This window comes from Spea bombifrons, chromosome 12 (assembly GCF_027358695.1).
Source record: "Spea bombifrons isolate aSpeBom1 chromosome 12, aSpeBom1.2.pri, whole genome shotgun sequence".
NCBI lineage: Eukaryota > Metazoa > Chordata > Amphibia > Anura > Pelobatidae > Spea > Spea bombifrons.
The window spans coordinates 33,693,076-33,712,323 of NC_071098.1; the positions used below are offsets into that span (position 1 = coordinate 33,693,076).

At 50.0% G+C, this 19,248-nt stretch overlaps 2 protein-coding genes across 4 annotated transcripts; one reads left to right on the forward strand and one right to left on the reverse strand.

Annotated features, from left to right (window-relative positions):
- The first annotated feature begins 5,054 nt into the window (after nt 1-5,054).
- On the forward strand, nt 5,055-13,570 carry TMEM269 (transmembrane protein 269). Of its 3 annotated transcripts, XM_053451927.1 has the most exons (7): nt 5,055-5,429; nt 9,667-9,729; nt 10,170-10,317; nt 10,487-10,584; nt 12,049-12,192; nt 12,373-12,573; nt 12,794-13,570. In XM_053451927.1, the coding sequence occupies exons 2-7, from the start codon at nt 9,705-9,707 to the stop codon at nt 12,901-12,903; spliced, it is 726 nt and encodes a 241-aa protein (XP_053307902.1). In that variant the 5' UTR covers nt 5,055-5,429; nt 9,667-9,704; the 3' UTR covers nt 12,904-13,570. The 3 variants fall into 3 exon arrangements, with proteins under 3 accessions (XP_053307902.1, XP_053307903.1, XP_053307901.1); XM_053451928.1 differs by lacking the exon at nt 5,055-5,429 and having other exon boundaries at nt 9,137-9,729; XM_053451926.1 differs by lacking the exons at nt 5,055-5,429; nt 9,667-9,729 and having other exon boundaries at nt 9,815-10,317.
- Nucleotides 13,468-19,185, reverse strand: LOC128470090 (tyrosine-protein kinase STYK1-like). Its single transcript, XM_053451925.1, has 10 exons — nt 18,928-19,185; nt 17,150-17,232; nt 16,782-16,922; nt 16,390-16,614; nt 15,746-15,927; nt 15,506-15,589; nt 14,986-15,203; nt 14,844-14,884; nt 14,657-14,753; nt 13,468-14,075 (listed from the first exon to the last, which is right to left on the reverse strand). The coding sequence occupies exons 2-10, from the start codon at nt 17,199-17,201 to the stop codon at nt 13,901-13,903; spliced, it is 1,215 nt and encodes a 404-aa protein (XP_053307900.1). The 5' UTR covers nt 17,202-17,232; nt 18,928-19,185; the 3' UTR covers nt 13,468-13,900.
- Nucleotides 19,186-19,248: the final 63 nt, after the last annotated feature.

The following is a 19,248-nucleotide window of genomic DNA, read 5'->3' on the forward strand; positions in this document are numbered from 1 at the left end:
GCAACACTCTAATAAACAGTGCGTGGGACCTAACACCAGTGTCAAAGCTCAGGCTGCCCTCCGGTGGAAGAAACCGGAACTGCCCAACCCTTAATTGTCTTCTTCCACGTTTGAGTTTATAAAGTCAGGCGGATCATGCATCTGGTCGGGATCTGCAACTCACCTCGGCCAGGACAGCCCTATATACGCTTCCTATACATTCAGTTGGCCAAACCCCAGTCTGGCCACAAACCCAGCTACATTCTCTTGTCTCCAGGCCACTGGCCACGTCTCTGACAACCTGTCTACGCTCTCTCCCCAACCCCGACCCACATTAGATTACCAGTCACCCAACGTCTTCTGGCTTCATTTAGTTGTCGTGTGTTGACAGCGTCATGGCACAGGTTGGCACTATATTTATGTCTTGCCATAGAGTTTCATGATGTGTGTGAGGGGCAGTACCGGCCAAACGGGACACGTTGGTGGTTAGTGGCACAGGGCTTGGGTGGATCAGGTTATGGGAGCTTGAAGACATCTCGGCTTTTATAATGAAGAGATCTCGGGATTAATAAATGTGAGTGAACCCAATCTGGAGGCAGCAAAATGAGCAGGAGTCCTGGGATCCGGAAAGGCTGTCTTGGTGCTAACTGCAGTGGGAGGACATGTGCCGGGCCACGTGGCCCATCGGACGGATTGGGTTGTTTATCACAGTTAGTGTGAGAGGATGACACAAAGATCAGCAGATAGCGACAGCTCAGGGGGAACCGGATGATGTGATCCACAGAAAATGTGACCCGTTTGCAAGTAGGATTAACCAAGAGAAAGGGCAGATAAGCAAAGGACGGAGGCCACGGCATAGGGTCCGGCCACGTCTGCCTTCAATGCTTGTTTTCTCGGCCCCTCTCTGCCCTGGGACACCATAGTGACACGTGACGGGCATTTAAAGTGGTTTAAAAGTCTCGTATTTGTTACATCGCTCAGGGCGTTTGGCTTCCCACTGTCAGATATTTTAGGCTGGAAAACAAGTATTCCATATTTCTGTATTTTATATGAGCCCAAAATGGAGTCAGAACCATTTTGTTTTCCTTAATCATATATTTATTTCTTTTTCTCCTTGGTCTTTCTATAATGGAGAACAAGGAAGCGTTTCCGAATATAGCCGCTTCAGCAAATATTTCCTAATTAGTCTTATCTTCTATGAGAACGTTAAGGAGTAGAAGCTGCATATCTCTAGGAATGTAAATGGAATGGGGGATACATTGCGTGACCCTCCAAACTGATTTACTACCCAGGAGGTAACGTCTGGAGATATGGGTGACCAAGGATAAATTCCAAACGTATATGTAACGGTCTTAAAGTTATTTCTTAGACCAGAGCGTCTCTCAGAGGTAAATGATGGAAATACAACGGTGCAAATACGCTAAGAAGTCCTAATTATAATGAGTAAAACCCCCAAATATGATTGGAGGATTCCAATCAATAGGTGGGGAATATGATAATAAGCCCGGTCTTTAAAAGTTTATGTTTTAAATAATTTAGGGACTCTGACCGAGACAATTGGAATTTTGGAACGTCACAAGATCTTGGCACCATATTTTACTCTTAGAGTTACTTTGAGTTTCTAACATATAAAGTTATTCTTCTTTCCAATTCATTTTTCCACTGAACCTGGCTCGATATCTACAAGGACCAGTCGGACCGCAGCAACAAGTGGTGGTAATTATAATTATTCTGAATAGAGGTGAATTTTGTCTTCTTCATATAGAATTCCCTGTTTCTGGGAGGTACTATATTGCATTATTGTATATGACGGCTTGTGAGACTGCAGCTTATAACCCGTGATAATAACAATAATGAAAAGGTATTTTTACCTATAGATGAAGTTTGACATTATTTGCATCTATTAGGAACTTCACTAATACTCTTAGACATTATTAAATTATTTTTGTCATATTAGTAAAAATAATATAGAGAGAGATAGTGATCTTTTTATTACCACCCTGATTGTTATTTTTGATTGCTGAGTGGAGTGGAAATGAATTGATTTGATAATAAATGCTGTTTATATAAGGTGATAATTGATAAAGCTAAAGTTTATGCCATGTGCTTTTTGTGTCTGTTAGACTCATAAAGTAATAATTTATATTTGATATCTGATTGATAATATACTGTATTTTGGATTTGATTCGTTATCACATGTTTTAAAGATAACTGTTCTGTTTTATATTATGCACTGCATGACTAATATAGATATTTTATAAATTATGTTTTTACAATAAATAATATTTTTGATTGACTATTGTGATGGTATAATATCTCATTTTTAATTATAATTTTTGGCGCGATCTGAAAGATTTTAGGATCGGAGATAAAATATAGGGTATCTCTTTATAGTAATATTGTGGATGTGGTCCTACAATAATTGATAGCGTCGTTATTTTGCGTATGCGATAGAATATTGGTTTTGCCTGTTTTGTCTCATTAATATCCCTAACACACAACTTCGGAGTCACAGAAAAGTCCACATCAAAGCGTCAATGGTGCAGTCACCCTGCTCCAGAACCCGCCACTTTTCTGCCTCCTCCAGAACCCGCCACCTTTCTTCCTACTCCCGGGGTAGGAATTTCTGTGATATCTGCGGGATAATTCTACGGAGCAGAATGAAGATCACGCAGAGGTGACAGCGACGTGGCCGTCTGTCTGTCTGCGTAGAGACAACACGTTTGGGTTATTACACATTATGAGGAAATAGGAGGGCCACTGCACAGGTCCGGGCCCCTGAGAGTCAGAAACTCACCGTGCTCCATTACTGAGGGAAAGAGCCTCTTACCCCACTCCTCCCTCCCTCCCGCTGTGCCCCTCACAGCCCCCAGCAGGCCTTCAGGAGCCACTTCAAACAGGGCTTTCTAGAAGAAGGGGTTAAAACCAGAATCAGGTTATTTGATTTTTTGGGGTGAAATTACACAATAAATATTCAGTTAATTAACTGTTTAGGGGCCAGTCTTTATCGATGTATTGTCTGCAAGAGTTAATCGCTGCTCATCATGAATGGGGCAGTTGGATCAGGTCGCTGCGAGAATCGTCACAATTGCCCCTGTTGTTTACGGCCCCGCGATGTGATTTCTGTTATAGTACAGACTGTCCTCTCGTGTCCAGCCGCCGTCTGCAGCTGTCACGGTTATTGAGTCATCCAAAGTAAATACAGTCACAGACACTTACCCCCCCCCAACACTCCCCAGGCCAGGGGCAACTCACATTATTTGCCCTTGTTAGATAGAGAGGTGAATTTCACATTATCTGAAAGGGTACTTGTTATTTGTGTCTGGGGCAAAGGGCAGATCCACCTCTGCTTCCCTGTCTCTGCACAAACCTCTCGCTTCTACTCACAAGGCCCCCTCTCCTGTTCACACACAGCGCTCTCTCCTACACAAACAGCGCTCTCTCACTCGCACACAGCACTCTCTTTTGCTCACACACAGCAGTCTCTCCTGCTTCACACACAGCGCTCTCTCTCTCTCGCTCACACACAGCGCTCTCTCTCTCTCGCTCACACACAAGACATTGAAATGTTCCTGGTGTGACCTGTGTTCACATGTTTTATTGAATCCGTACAATATGATTGTGCAGCAGCGCAATGCTCGCTCCAGCAGAGGGGTGCACTCCATAGCAGTAAGGAGTATTACCCTGCCCCCACCGCCTGATTGTTTACACACACAGCGAGCGGCCGTGTGGGGCCACAGCCAATCACAGAGCAGCTCCGCTGACTGGTGTATTACACAAGTGTCACGCTCCTATTACACATCACACGGGCCCACAGTGAGCGGAAAATTACCAGCTCTCCACACCCGTAACCCTGCGTGTGCCAGGTCAACATCCAGACCGGGGCAGGGGCCGAGTCTCTGCCCCAGGAGATCCATCCCTTATGGACAGCCTCTTCCATGGAGCTGCAACAGGGAGGCATCAGAGTGATTGGAGTTGTAGTTTAACAACAGCTGGAGGGCAGCTCCTGGTTAAACAGCTCTCCCTCCTGCGGACAGAGCTCCTCACACATTGTGATTCGCTGCTAGAGACGGATTGTGCACTGTGACTGGGCGGCAGAGGTAGATCGCTCACTGTGATTGGGTGGCCACGATATCACTTACTGTGATTGGGTGGCAGATTTAGATCTCTCACTGTGATTGGGTGGCCAAGAAATCACTGGCTGTGATTGGGTGGCAGAGACAGATATCTCACTGTGATTGGCTGTTCTCACAGTTTGGGATCTGGGCTTGTCCTGCAATTGTATCTGTATACATAGAGAACAGCGTGCAGATCCACCCCACGACAACGCAAGAAGGCACCTTTACCGACCACTGCAGTATTAGAGGCATACCACCCCAATTATTACACGACCATTGGCCTCCTGCCTGATAAACACGACACACATTCCAGGCACACCTTCGCACGCGGCTGGCACATCCGGGATTGTCATGTGACCCAATCACGCGCAACGAGTATAACAGATCCATGCAGTCATATAACAAATAAAGGACGCCACAAGAAGGACCGGGAAAGAGTTCATACCATTTCAACTCATGAAACCGGACACACTCAGGGTCCAGGGTAGATTTCACAACCGCCCCTGTTAATGGTTTCCGTTATTTGGGGCAGATGGGGGGCAGAATCTCTGAGGTCAGCGGCTGACGGAGGGAAACGCCAACCCATGATCACTTTAGATTGTTGCTGGCACAAGCCGTCTCTTTTAGGGTTACAGACTGCCCCGGTCTGGGCGTCTGTATAAGATATTGCGCAGATGGCGCGAGATAAACTCATTATCGGGGTTTGCCCAATGATTTTATTCCCCGCACCGTCCTCCCCTCTGCATTCCCCATTAATACGGTGACTCTGTTATAAACTATTTGGCTTCACGGGCTTGTTCCGCTCGTCCCCGAGTGCAGCCCTGGCAGGGGCGTCAGTGCCGTCCGTGGCTGCACATCCATCCTGTGGAATTTTCCTTTGGAACTGACCCACGTGGTGGCAGCAGAGAGCCGATAAAAAAAGAGGCAGCACTTAGATCCGCAGAAAGTTCTGGCATTGCGAGGCTACGAGACGCGCAGACAGCAATCATCCGCTGCGCAGACAGACGTACAGCCAGTGTGAGCCACCACGGTCAGGACCACTGCCTCCAAACTGCGAGGACATCTCACCTTCCACCGAATGCCAGGCTCTCGGGGGCCACACACCGCTCCTTTAACTAGCCCCAGCTTATCCGTGGACTCAGGGCAACAATTTAGCTTCTGTTCTGCCCCCAAACTCAGCAATTAACCAACAAATGCTAATTAACAGTTTGGTAAACCAGTGACGGAGCAGCGAGGGTCCGCGCCTGAACCCCACACCTTATCGACAGCATAGAGCGGCGGATTTCTTGTGTTGCCCCAAACACACAAAAGGCTACGAAGGTGGAAAAGCAGGTAAATTGTTGGTGAGGGCAGGTGTCTGAGAGGTAAATGAATAAGAATGATCACAATAATCACGTCTCTTACCCCAGGGGTACAAAAAAAAAATTGGCGAATCCCAGTTGGTAGTATTACCTTTGTACCGTGCTGCGCTATATGCCAGCGCTATTGCACAGAATCATTTATATCGTGCAGAAATGCTGTTTGGCTTTAATTCTGTGTCCCTGAAAATCTGGCTTTCCCCACCTGTTATCAGGGAAACACAATCCCATAATTGGAATAACGACATTCTCCCTGGATAATCTGCCAGATCAGATAATTGTGCCCGCCGTATCCCGTCGCTGCACGGATTGGGATCCTCGGCTCACCAGTCCCAGTGGGGTCCCTTGTATTTTCTGGAGCCCCCCTCTCCTGGCACTGAAAGGGTTGATGAAGTTTGTTTTTTTGCTGCGTTATGTTTTCTCGCTGTCTCCTCGTTCCTCTCTCCTGAGGTTATTTACGGGAATATTTCATGGGCTCTCGGGCATGAGCAGCACTTGCCCCTGGGGAGGCAGAGGGGAGGGTTTATTGTACTGGGCACAAGATGTACTTGCCCCTGGCAGAGGCAGAGATTACTGTACCGGGTGTGAGAAGCACTTGCCCCTGGCAGAGGCAGAGGGGTTATTGTACTGGGTATGAGAAGCACTTGCCCCTGGCAGAGGCAGAGGGGTTATTGTACTGGGTATGAGAAGCACTTGCCCCTGGCAGAGGCAGATGGGAGTGGTTATTGTACCTAGGATGAGAAATACTTGCCCCTGGCAGAGGCAGATGGGAGGGGTTATTGTACTGGGTATGAGAAGCACTTGCCCCTGGCAGAGGCAGAGGGGAGGGATTATTGTACCGGGTATGGGAAGTATTTTCCCCTGGCAGAGGCAGAGGGGAGGGGTTATTGTACCTGGTATGGGAAGTATTTGCCCCTGGCAGAGGCAGAGGGGAGGGGTTATTGTACCTGGTATGAGAAGTACTTGCCCCTGGCAGAGGGGAGGGGTTATTGTACCTGGTATGGGAAGTACTTGCCCCTGGCAGAGGCAGAGGGGAGGGATTATTGTACCTGGTATGAGAAGCACTTGCCCCTGGCAGAGACAGAGGGGAGGGGTTATTGTACCGGGTATGAGAAGCACTTGCCCCTGGCAGAGGCAGATGGGAGTGGTTATTGTACCTGGGATGAGAAATACTTGCCCCTGGCAGAGGCAGATGGGAGTGGTTATTGTACCTGGGATGAGAAATACTTGCCCCTGGCAGAGGCAGATGGGAGGGGTTATTGTACTGGGTATGAGAAGCACTTGCCCCTGGCAGAGGCAGAGGGGAGGGATTATTGTACCGGGTATGGGAAGTATTTTCCCCTGGCAGAGGCAGAGGGGAGGGATTATTGTACCTGGTATGAGAAGTACTTGCCCCTGGCAGAGGGGAGGGGTTATTGTACCTGGTATGGGAAGTACTTGCCCCTGGCAGAGGCAGAGGGGAGGGATTATTGTACCTGGTATGAGAAGCACTTGCCCCTGGCAGAGGCAGATGGGAGGGGTTATTGTACCGGGTATGAGAAGCACTTGCCCCTGGCAGAGGCATTATTGTACCGGGTATGGGAAGTATTTGCCCCTGACAGAGGGGAGGGATTATAGTACCGGGTATGGAAAGTACTTGCCCCTGGCAGAGACAGAGGGGAGGGGTTATTTTTACCGGGTATGAGAAGTACTTGCCCCTGGCAGAGGGGAGGGGTTATTGTACCTGGTATGAGAAGCACTTGCCCCTGGCAGAGGCATTATTGTACCGGGTATGGGAAGTATTTGCCCCTGGCAGAGGGGAGGGATTATAGTACCGGGTATGGGAAGTACTTGCCCCTGGCAGAGACAGAGGGGAGGGGTTATTTTACCGGGTATGAGAAGTACTTGCCCCTGGCAGAGGGGAGGGGTTATTGTACCTGGTATGGGAAGTACTTGCCCCTGGCAGAGGTAGAGGGGAGGGATTATTGTACCGGGTATGGGAAGTATTTTCCCCTGGCAGAGGCAGAGGGGAGGGGTTATTGTACCTGGTATGGGAAGTATTTGCCCCTGGCAGAGGCAGAGGGGAGGGGTTATTGTACCTGGTATGAGAAGTACTTGCCCCTGGCAGAGGGGAGGGGTTATTGTACCTGGTATGGGAAGTACTTGCCCCTGGCAGAGGCAGAGGGGAGGGATTATTGTACCTGGTATGAGAAGCACTTGCCCCTGGCAGAGACAGAGGGGAGGGGTTATTGTACCGGGTATGAGAAGCACTTGCCCCTGGCAGAGGCAGATGGGAGTGGTTATTGTACCTGGGATGAGAAATACTTGCCCCTGGCAGAGGCAGATGGGAGTGGTTATTGTACCTGGGATGAGAAATACTTGCCCCTGGCAGAGGCAGATGGGAGGGGTTATTGTACTGGGTATGAGAAGCACTTGCCCCTGGCAGAGGCAGAGGGGAGGGATTATTGTACCGGGTATGGGAAGTATTTTCCCCTGGCAGAGGCAGAGGGGAGGGATTATTGTACCTGGTATGAGAAGTACTTGCCCCTGGCAGAGGGGAGGGGTTATTGTACCTGGTATGGGAAGTACTTGCCCCTGGCAGAGGCAGAGGGGAGGGATTATTGTACCTGGTATGAGAAGCACTTGCCCCTGGCAGAGGCAGATGGGAGGGGTTATTGTACCGGGTATGAGAAGCACTTGCCCCTGGCAGAGGCATTATTGTACCGGGTATGGGAAGTATTTGCCCCTGACAGAGGGGAGGGATTATAGTACCGGGTATGGAAAGTACTTGCCCCTGGCAGAGACAGAGGGGAGGGGTTATTTTTACCGGGTATGAGAAGTACTTGTCCCTGGCAGAGGGGAGGGGTTATTGTACCTGGTATGAGAAGCACTTGCCCCTGGCAGAGGCATTATTGTACCGGGTATGGGAAGTATTTGCCCCTGGCAGAGGGGAGGGATTATAGTACCGGGTATGGGAAGTACTTGCCCCTGGCAGAGACAGAGGGGAGGGGTTATTTTACCGGGTATGAGAAGTACTTGCCCCTGGCAGAGGGGAGGGGTTATTGTACCTGGTATGGGAAGTACTTGCCCCTGGCAGAGGTAGAGGGGAGGGATTATTGTACCGGGTATGGGAAGTACTTGCCCCTGGCAGAGGCAGAGGGGAGGAAAATGAAACCTCTCAATGCTAAAAATAATAACTTCTAAATATGAGTGGTTTTGGGCGATGGGACAAGATGCCAGCGCCCGTCACGCTCAGACACCTCCTGGGGCCGGCTAGTGGGGTAAGAGTTGGGGTAAGAGTTGGAGTGGCAGGTGTGTGTTTTCGAGTTGCGGGGCTCTGTGTGTCGCTTTGAATCCTAATTCTACAAAGCCGTAGAAAGGATTTAGATGATATTACAGTTTGCAGGCGGGGGGGGGGCAGATTCTATTACCCCGGGACACACCTCCAGATAACATTGACCGAGCGGGAGTGTTCGTTTCCCGTCGTGCGCTCCGTGGGTTGGGTTACCTCTGTTGGCATGAAGCTTCCGTGTTATTCAGAGAACATTTCAGGATTAGTCCACGGACCCAATGATAAATACCGCCGGCGGGGTGGCGTGAATCGCGGCGGGAAGCCGATATTCACAGCTATCAAATAACTCACGTTTACTTATCCGAGAGGAGCCATAACCGGGGGTGGCGGCGGAGCAAAGGTTAAATAAATTCATCCGAATAAACTCAGCGCTCTGCAAATAGGACAACATGTCAAACCAAGGGTTAATAAATCTGCAGATCTGATCTATTAAACCGCGCATGGAGCCCAACGAGTTCGCTGCGCCTTCTAACCGTCGGCAGAGCAGTCTCGACCCTTCTGTAAATCTGCCAGCAACGCAAGGGTTAATGCGGTTCTTTGGCACTGGAAAGCTGACCTTTGTGATACGCGGCACTGATTTACGCGTAACCCGCTGCTTACATTTCACCAAACACTGGGAGCCGGAGCCGCTGCTCCTGGGCGCTCTTCTCACTGGTTGTATCCAAAAACGCTCCATGGAAACCAAATTCTCTTTGATGCATCTCATTAAACCCTCAGCCAATGGCGGTGGCACATGACGCATACATGAAGGTCACTGAGGCTAGGACACGGGACACACACGTATGACCTTCAGGGCCGCGCCAGCTTCGTATTACATCAAATTATGTCTCTAGTAACTTTTTCTGTGTTTTTTTTTTATTTTATTTTTTTTAACAACCAGTGAGGATAAATAACACCGTTCAGCCGAAAAAGCCCAGGATGCTAATGCAGTTGCCCCCCTCTGGTGAGTATATTGCCAGGGATGACAAGGAGTGACCAGGTCCTTTTCTGGCTTTGGAGGATACAGACAGCGTGGACACAGAACTAGTGAATTGTAGGTTACCTTTCACATGAATAAACGGAAGGTTAAGCATTTGGCTCAAGAACGATCATGTTTTCCGGCACTTGGATGGTAAGATGTGGTGATGCAGCCATCGCAGGTGTCTTTGGGACACGAAGCCAGATGCTGCCACCACGTTTCCATTACCGATTGCATCGTAACGTTGATAATCAAGTTAATTGCCTTCTGTTTAGCGAGATGCCACCCGGCGACGGTGTCATTGCACCGTTTACAGCGCTGCGCTGCTTATTCCCAACACAAGCAGTTGGCGTGGCTCTCGTCTGTGACCGTATCACTTACAATCTGTTATGTACTAACTTGCGGCATCTTCATATGGTCTCCAGGGCTTGTACTCTCTGCCAGGAGGTGGGTTCATGGCCGGCACCTTTCACATTGCCAGACTCTGGAGTTCATTCGGAAAAATGCTGCCAATTTTTTGTCGCTTTCCAACCTGATCATGGGGCTCACCTCCTTATTGTGTACCCTTAATGGGTAAGTATAGTAAATAGACAGCCCCCCTCTGGCAGTGACCCGGTGGGCACGTACCCAGCCCCTGTATACCTTCAGGTTATATATGGGCCAGGATTTCTCCTGATGCCGCGGCCAGCTGCATATTTGCCTTTGATCCTTTGGTCAACGTGTTCGATTTTCTCTCCTGAAGGTTTCGCCAGTCGGCCTGCTGGCTGTTGCTGATCGGGTTCATGCTGGATTTGGCTGATGGAGCTGTTGCCAGACAACTAAATGCGTGTTCTGCTTTGGGTAAGACGCCACTACAGAGGTCGCCATTGAGTCTGATTTAATTCTAAGAATATCCAAATACTGACCCCACCATAAGGTGTCACCACGCAGGACGTGGAGATGATGAATTTCTAGGCGTGTACCACCAACACACCGAAGGGCTTAATCGTGGCCCTACCCCCTTCCACGCTTGCTCTGCCCTTTTTTTTGCAGACCACACCCACGTCCTGTTTTTTCCCCATGCACACCCATTTTCCACTCATGTCCCGCCTCTTTCAGCAGTGGGAGGCAGTGGGCTTTGCGTGGGATGTTAGCCCAGCTCTGCCATGGTGACAGCAGCCAAAGGACGGCGACCCGCCGTGTTAACATTCGGTGACAGCCAAACGTAAGAATTTATCTGACCCTTCCTGTGCCAGAGTACTGAAGGAGGCAACGTACGGCCCATTAGCATTCGCCGCCTGCCCCCTTGTAAATATTTTACCAGAAGGCCAGTCAGGCAGAGAATTGAGCTGGTAAATATTACGCGGGTGCAGGGTGGAAAGTATTTGGAGCGCGGAAAGGTGCAGCCAGTTTTAGGGCTGATTGAATGCCTCGTCACGGCTGCAGCTCAGACCTCCGTGTGACCCTCAGGTTTGGACGCAGACTCCATGGCTGTTACTGAGCGCTCACCGCTCCGGGCTCTGTAATCACCTTTTCCTGAAGGGTTAATAATACCCAAACAATGTGATAATCCCCGACCCACATTCTCCTGGTGGCCGCTGGCACCAGGCTCGGATTCCTGGATGTTGGCGCCCTGGGGTAAGTAGCTACGTCGCTGACACCATCCTCACGCTTTCATTGTTATCTATCCATTTCCCGATGGTCAGTCTGGACAAACATTTTGTTTCTAGAAAACAGGGAAAGGCGAGGATCCCTCTTTATTTTGTGTGAGATGGGCGGTTATTTTGCTTGCTCTGTATGGGTTTCTTGGCACCTCGAGTGCCGGGTGAACGCGTTAATACTATTTCCATAGGCTCTGCCAGGAACACATTCCCTTCCTCCCATAAAGAGAATTTAACCTTCCTTACCACCTGCGCTGGGAGGAGGACTTAAGACTGGGAGAGTAGGGCTGTCAAGCCCCCCTAGAGCACCGACCTGGTGCACCCCAGCTCAATCACAGCAGCCTGCCTTCCTCCCTCTGCATCTAGCTAGCTGATGTTGGGCATGTGCACAACACAACTGATGGCAACCAGGGGAATACTAAAGCTAGCGGCCCAATGACCACTGCCTGGGGCCCAATGACCACTGCCTGGGGCCCCTGAGGTAAGCCTGGGCTAAGGGGAGATGCCCCTTTTGTCCAGCAGTCAAGATGGCCCTGGGAAAGGTATACAGGGGGAAATGTAGTATCAGGGCGCGGGAGTTCTGCGATTAATGGATCACACGCGTGGAGTCAGCGAGAAGCGTGGATATTCTAACGTACGCGTTGGGTTTGTTTTTTTCGCGCAGGTGCAAAGCTCGATGATTTCGCTGATTTCACGTCCTTTGGTCTGGCGACAGCTCTTCTCCTGCACACAGACAGCGTCCTCGACGCGCTGCTGGTCATCGTTTATGTTCTGGCCGTCTTCACGCGCCTCTGTTTCTATTCGAGTGGTAAGGGGGATTTCTTCGTATTTTAGCAAAACCGCCGTTTTTATAAACTACACATTCCTGTATTAGTGTAAACTTGCTAAATTCACAGACTTGGGAACATTATCCTGTCCTCGTGGCCGTGTGCTGGTGGTGTCCTGTTTTGGGGGTCTCACTGCCAGACTTTATCTGTTCCCCCTCTAGGTATCCCCTTCGTATACCGAGGACTGCCTTGTCCCTACGCGTCTGCCATCTTGGCTTGTGCGTCTTTGTTGACTAGCGGTCACTTGGTGGCTCTGAGGGCCATAGCCGTCATAATGATTCTCTTCATGGCTGACCAAGGCTTCTACCCTCATGACAAGATCCTGGAGTCTCAGCTCTGGAAAAAGGTGGTGTTTGTGGGCGGTGAGTTTATCGGCTAAAGTCCAGCTCTTGGACAGCTCTTGGGCAGCTGCGTATCTACTTATCCTTTCGCGTGTCCTCCTGGCTCCATGAGCTGACGTCTTGCTTGATGCGATCATTAAAAATGTGTTAAATAACGTTAATAAAAATTATTCCTCCCCCAGTCTCCCTGCGTTGAGAAACTCACAGTGTCTCAAGGCATTTGCCGTGTCTTATTTTCCAGGTGTGCTGATCATCCTCTGCTCCTTCTCCCCACTGGCCTGCTTATACCACCTGACCTGGTCGGTGTCCTACATCCTCTTCCCCAACACTCTGTGGAGCTTCAAGGTGTAACGGCCCGGAGGGGAAAGGCGGCTCCGAGTTCCCCTTCTTAAGGAAGCTCCGGGGTCTCCAGCACCGCAGCGAGGTCCCCGCGAACGCAAAGCTGTTCTGGAGTGAGAACTATTCTGTGTTGAAGTGGGCAGCACATACATGCCGTCTAATTAGGAGTATTTTGCCGCGCAGCACGTGCGTTATCATTAGTGGAAGTTGCTGTGAGTTCATTATCTTCAAGGTCAATGATAAGAGGGGAAATCTCAAGCTGCGGCCGCTCCGTTCCAATATCAGAGAGATTTTGAGCTTTTTAGTTTCCCTTTTGTCTGCTGGTCTTCCAGGAGTCACAGAGCGGAGCCTCCGACAAACACACTGAGCGTGGGGAGCGCGGAGCAATGTGCGCACAAAGCAAACCTCATTCCACGGAAGGTATACATAGGATGAGAACCACCATTCATCAGATAAACCCACCAAGCACACGGATTCCGCGGGGGGTTAGAGAAGAGCACAGAGCGCTTGTTGCATGATCGGGAAAATGATGCATTTTGTAAGCCCCGGTCAGCGGTTTGGTTACCGGACCCAGAATTCATTGAGAAAACATCCATTTATTAGAAGACTATTCTGGCTGAACTGTGAAATTGTGACATAGTGTAACCATGTGTGATTAAATAAAGCCATTGTCAATACACCACGGGTCCTGTCTGGAGTATTTTCAGCTACATGTATGTAATAAAGAGGTTTTCAGTTCACGGATACCGGCTTTTCTCTTCTGTCCCTTCTTTGTGGGATGAACTAAAAAGATGATGATCTAATCCCTAATCATATAACTACCCCACACCCCCATCAGACGTTTAAACAAATCCAATGACCCACGAGGGTGGAAAGCTCTTCCTACAGGCCAAGTGCTGCCGTTTGGTCTCTGTAACCACCAAACACATAGACCTACATTTAACTGCCCGTTCCATTGACCATGCTGCGGCACAGCCATGGTTAACGTGCAGTTAGGCCTTGTGTCTCATCATAGAGAAATCCCAGTCAGGCGTGCGTAGTCGCTGTGACTTATCATGGGGGCGGCTGTCAGAGGCGCATGTGCTTCTGCCTGCTCCATGCGGATCTGCAGTTGCTTCATCACGTCTGTAAGGCAAGGCCTTTGTAAATCTTCCCATGTCCAGCAGTCCGCCATGACCTCGTACCTGCGCAAGCGGGAGATTGGTCAAGTCGGTCATTATACCAGAGACCCCCCCACCCCAGCAACGAGGCACAAAACTGTCACACGAGGCAATGAATCGTCAAACACAAAGAGTCGCCCATAGAGCAGAGCTTGGAGGTCTTGGGAAGACATGTAGTTCCCGTCTAGGTCTCTGCTGCCACCTGGCGGAATATGATGGGGCTCTTTAAAGCAATAAATAGTCATAACCGCATGAGGCAGAGATCTCTCGTTAAACCTCACCGGTGCATTATTAAAGGGTTAATATATCTGCCCCAAGTATCAGGGGTCATTCAGTAAGTCGTTACTCACATACTCCATGCTAGCACCATCTGCATTAATAAACATTCATCATTTATCATTTATATTACAGGGGAGTCAATCACCAGCCTGTGGGAGCCGCAGACTCAACGTCTGAACAGAACGCTGCGCCCACGCTTAGAACCCATTTATGAATCCAGAACCGGTGCCAGGATCCAATTATCAGGGGCCTATTCTGGAGTATCAGGTGGCTTTAGGGGGGCCGTGAGAGCAGTTTTATGCTGATGCGTGATATAAAGCACTTACAGCTGCCGGCTGCACTGCTCCGGCCGCTCCATCCTGCACGCTCCATTCTGCTTTGGTAGCAGCTGAGAGGGCTCCAGGTCTGGGTAAGGGGGCGCACCTGGAAAAGTCAAAGGCTTCACATATAGAAATCACTCCCATCTCCCAAAACGAATGAAAACAGAGAAAGTCGCGTCACACAAACACGTACCGAGCGTGACCATCTCGTACAGTAAAATTCCAAGAGCCCACCTGGGGGAAGAGTAAGAACAGATGAAACCCGTTATTATTCAAACCTCGTTCCGCTCTCATTAAAATAGTAAAATGGAATGAAATCAGAGGAAATAACTCACACGTCGCACTTCTCGGTGGGGACCGATCCGCTCAGCCGTTCAGGGGACTGCCACTTCAGGGGCACCTGAGCAGCCCTTCTTGTCGGGATGCTACCTGTCCGGTGCATTATGGCTGCCAGCCCGAGGCCGCACAGCTGAACACTCATATCCTCGTGGATCAGGACATTACACGCCGCCACAAAGCCGTGAACCAGGTTATGTCTTCCTGACAGGTATTTCTGTGAATTAAGCAATAAAGGTCTCAGGGGCAAGAGGGGCATCGCCAGGGGTAGATCTCATTAATGAGAGCGACTGGGGAATGACGGTTTTCGTGCTGCAGCTGAATCGGAGATCCTTCATCCACCCCACAGAGGCGAGTGACCAGCCAGCTCGCTCGAAATCTTCTAGTCACTTCTCCACTTTTAATGTCATTTTGGTGCGTTTGGCATTTCTGGGGATAGTTTCTGTTCTTAGTGCTGTTTTTCTTCTAGGGTAACATTTTGCCCCTAGACATTGCCCCGTGTAGCCGAACAATACCTACCAGCCCACTCGCCACCTGGGAAGCCATGTGGAAGACGCGTTTCTCTGTGATTTTATAAAGAGACTCTGTGTCCATAGGATGCTCCTGAGGAAGTGATAAAGGGTTAAATAAGGAGGTGTGGAATACAGTGTCTGTTTATCAGTTTCTATTAACAATCCCCACCAAAGCCCCAGACTGTTTAGGGGACTACACACCCCAGCCATGGTGTCAGTGACACGGAGGTGCAAGCACCGGGCTTACCTCGCGTGAACGCCACAGAAACGCCAGCAGATTTCCAGGGGTCATGGCCTTCAGGATGAGCCGAAGGGGTCTCACTTTTGTCTGACACCAAAACACCTTCACCAGGTTCTCGTGGTTACAAACCTCGACATGGAACCTCATGAGGTCAACGAAGTCTTGGGCTTCACCGGGACTAAAATCCTCTGCAGAAAGACTCCGGGTGAGTACTGAATAACTAATGAAAGCACACAGCTAGCACCATCCCTCACTTACCATGACTCCAAATTTGGCAAATAGTTGCCAAAATGCAACCAAAATAAATCATTTTTTGTTTGTGTTGACGTACTGTCGTTCCTTTGGATTTTATTTACGTTTGGATTTACTATTTGAATTTATATGGGATTGTAGCCTCCCCATTTGTTTCTTTTTAAAATAAATCAGTATGTTGGGATCTGCCCAGAAGTCGGGTTGTTGTTACCCCTGATTTAGTTATTCCCCCTGCTCTGTTCAGAGGGATTCTACACTAAGAATGGGCACCAAGTCCTGCCAGGGGACTCTCTTATGTCAAGGTGGTGGGTTTAAAGGGATCTGGAGTTAATCTCCCAGCGCGTGACACAGACGGGGGTCTCTGGGGTCCACCTGTGTGGCCTGGATGGGTAACTTACCAGACAGCTCCTTCAGAACCACGTCCTGCTTCCCACCAGTAACCCCGTCTCCGACCAGAACCGCGCGGCTTATTGGACCGTACTGTCCAGCGCATATCACCACCTGATCCCTGATCCTCCACCCCTCCGGCAGCTCCAGCTTCTTCAGACTCGAAGACTCAACGACAGGGAAGTTCTCATAAATTGCCCCATCGTTTACAGCCCATTCGCCCCCTACATCATTCTCTGAAAGAGAGAATATGAACGTGGGTGAAGCGTCTCAGGATCATGTATAACATGTAATGAGTCAAATTCACCAGATCAGCGAGGGGTACAGCGACAGTGAGCAGGCGTCAGGGTGATAGTGATAGAGGGGCATTAAGGAGCTGTATTTGAGGCGATCACCCATTTACCCGCAGGGCTGTTGAAAGATTCTCGCCCCTTCTTCCCTTTTCTCTGTATGGATTTCCATAAAATGATGGTGACCACGATGACGGTGGAGGCTGAGAGCAACACGGGAATAATAATCACTGAGTCCTGCCAACTGTTCTCATCTGCAACAGAAATACCCCAAATCATACACAGACCCTGTTATTATTCATTAACCTGTCCTGTAGCACCAACGTGTTCTGTAGCGATGTTAAACACTGAAACGTCATTATTTGCCGTTTCTTCAAAGAAGGCAAAAAATCTTCTATAGCGATACCCGTCCCTGAATAATAACCCCGCGGAGGCAAATATCTCTCCCCAGCAGGTAAAGCTTGTCAGGGGCATCACTCACTGCGCTGGACGTCCCCTGCGGAGCTGTTGGAGGGTCCTGACAGGAGGTCCATGTGTGGTCACAGGCCAGCGTCTGATGTCTGGCTGAAAGAGAAGCAGATGGGGATGAGTTTGGTTGTCACTGTTGGCCCTTAATCCCTCGCTAGTGGACAGGGTGAAAATCCAGGAGAAAAGAGAGACTAAATGAAAAGCTGGACTAAAAAGGCGGGTGCTTGGCGGGAGAATGGGGTATCAGCATCTTCTCATTTTACCTGGCTGGGGCAGTTAAAACACAGGATAATAACAGTGTCACATGACCTTTACTTCAATACATTGCTATTGGTCGGATTAACCCATTCGCTGCTGTAGAGGAACGAGGTGTTTTGCTTTGATTTGAGACCGGTGCTCTTTGTTGACGGTGTCTTCCCTTATCAGGGCAGTTAAGATATTAGCAGATGGCACCGGGCAGATAAAGCGCAATCTCGCCAGTTTATTACGGGGGAAGGTATCAGCGGGGAACGGGCAGCCGTACCCTTGAACCCAAGATAAAAGTAAAGCCATCGACCCTTGGTCTGTAAAGACAAAACTCACCTCTAACAGGGCAAAATATCGACATTACCCTGCATACAGAGCCTGCCTCCCGCGACACGGCTCCGCAGCCTGGGGTAGGGAGGTCTTTTGGTAAACGGGTAAATACACGACTGCTTCACACGGACATTTTTATATAGAAATATATAACGTGCGGCTGGGTGAAAGTCGGCAGCATCAACACTTCTCAAGTCAGTGGATTCCACATCTCCCTGCCCTGACTGTGAAAAACCCTTTGCTTGGAATGGCTCCGGCCCTAGCTGAGGCCCCCGTGTTGCGTGTAAAGTTCAACAAGCGTTCGTGGACAGTGCCCCAGTGGACCCGGCAAAGCGCTCTGTGCTTGAATTTAGTTGTACCGCTCAGTTACGTCAAACGTCTACCACTCCAGCTTGAGCGACGGCCCGTTCCTGACACCCGGGGGCCATCGCCAGGGACCATGTTTAGTCCACAGCGAAGCTCACGTTCACGAACACAATCCCAAAACCGATGGTCTACTACAGAAACTGCCCCTCATGGTCAACGCGTATTACAGGAACATTTGCCCCTTAGGGGGGTGACCCTCTGCCCCGGTTACCCAGCTCTGTGCGGGGTTAATTCCTTCCCGCAGGGAGTACTAGTCGCCAGGATCTCCGGTCACATTATTTTACCCTTCGCTTCCAGGCTCCTGTTTGCTTTTTGTTGGATGTTATATCTTCATGTGTTTGTTCTGCCCCGGCAGACATTAACCCCTTCCTGTGCCTCATGGTGTAAGCCACTTACGCCTTTACTTCATTAATGGACACACAGACAGTTAACCCGCTTTTCCAGGTGACTCCCAAGTATGTAACATAAATAAAGACGGGGATCGTATCCGACACGCATGATCCCGGCACCGCGCCAGATGCCACCCACGACTTCACAGAGTGCCAGCTGCGGGCAGGGCAAGAACAGGCGGCTTTACTCACGGAACCGGAAAGTGAATTTGGTGGACGGGTTACGGGGACCAGCTGTGATCTCCATCGCGGGCTCATCTATGTATACCTAACGGACCCAACCAGACGAAACGCGTGAAGAGCTGCTCCCCGCGTCACAACCGGCTGCTCCCCGCGTCACAACAGGCTGCTCATTAATTCCATCTGATGCTGCGAACGGGTGATTGAGACGCGGCTGCGGCGGGTCCATGGTACCGGGTACTGATGGTTGGTAACTAAGGATGATAAGTAAAACGCTTACCTCTTCACATAGCGACAGATCCGCTGTTAAGACTCCGGTCCGGTACCCTGCGAAACGGATCAGCGGCTGATATCTGTCGGCAGCACCAACCGGCGACCACAAACCTGTCGGCAGCACCAACCGGCAACTGCAAACCTGTCAGAATATAGATAAGTGTCAGAGAGGCAGCAATTCCCTCCACGGAGCCGCTTATTACAGACTCTCCCAGAGGCAGCTTAATTACGGCCCCGGGGGGGGGTATAGAGAGGGGCAGGCGGTGCCTGAACACGGCGGCTGCTGCCTCCTGAGAACTCCCAATCACTGCCTCCGCCTGACGATGCA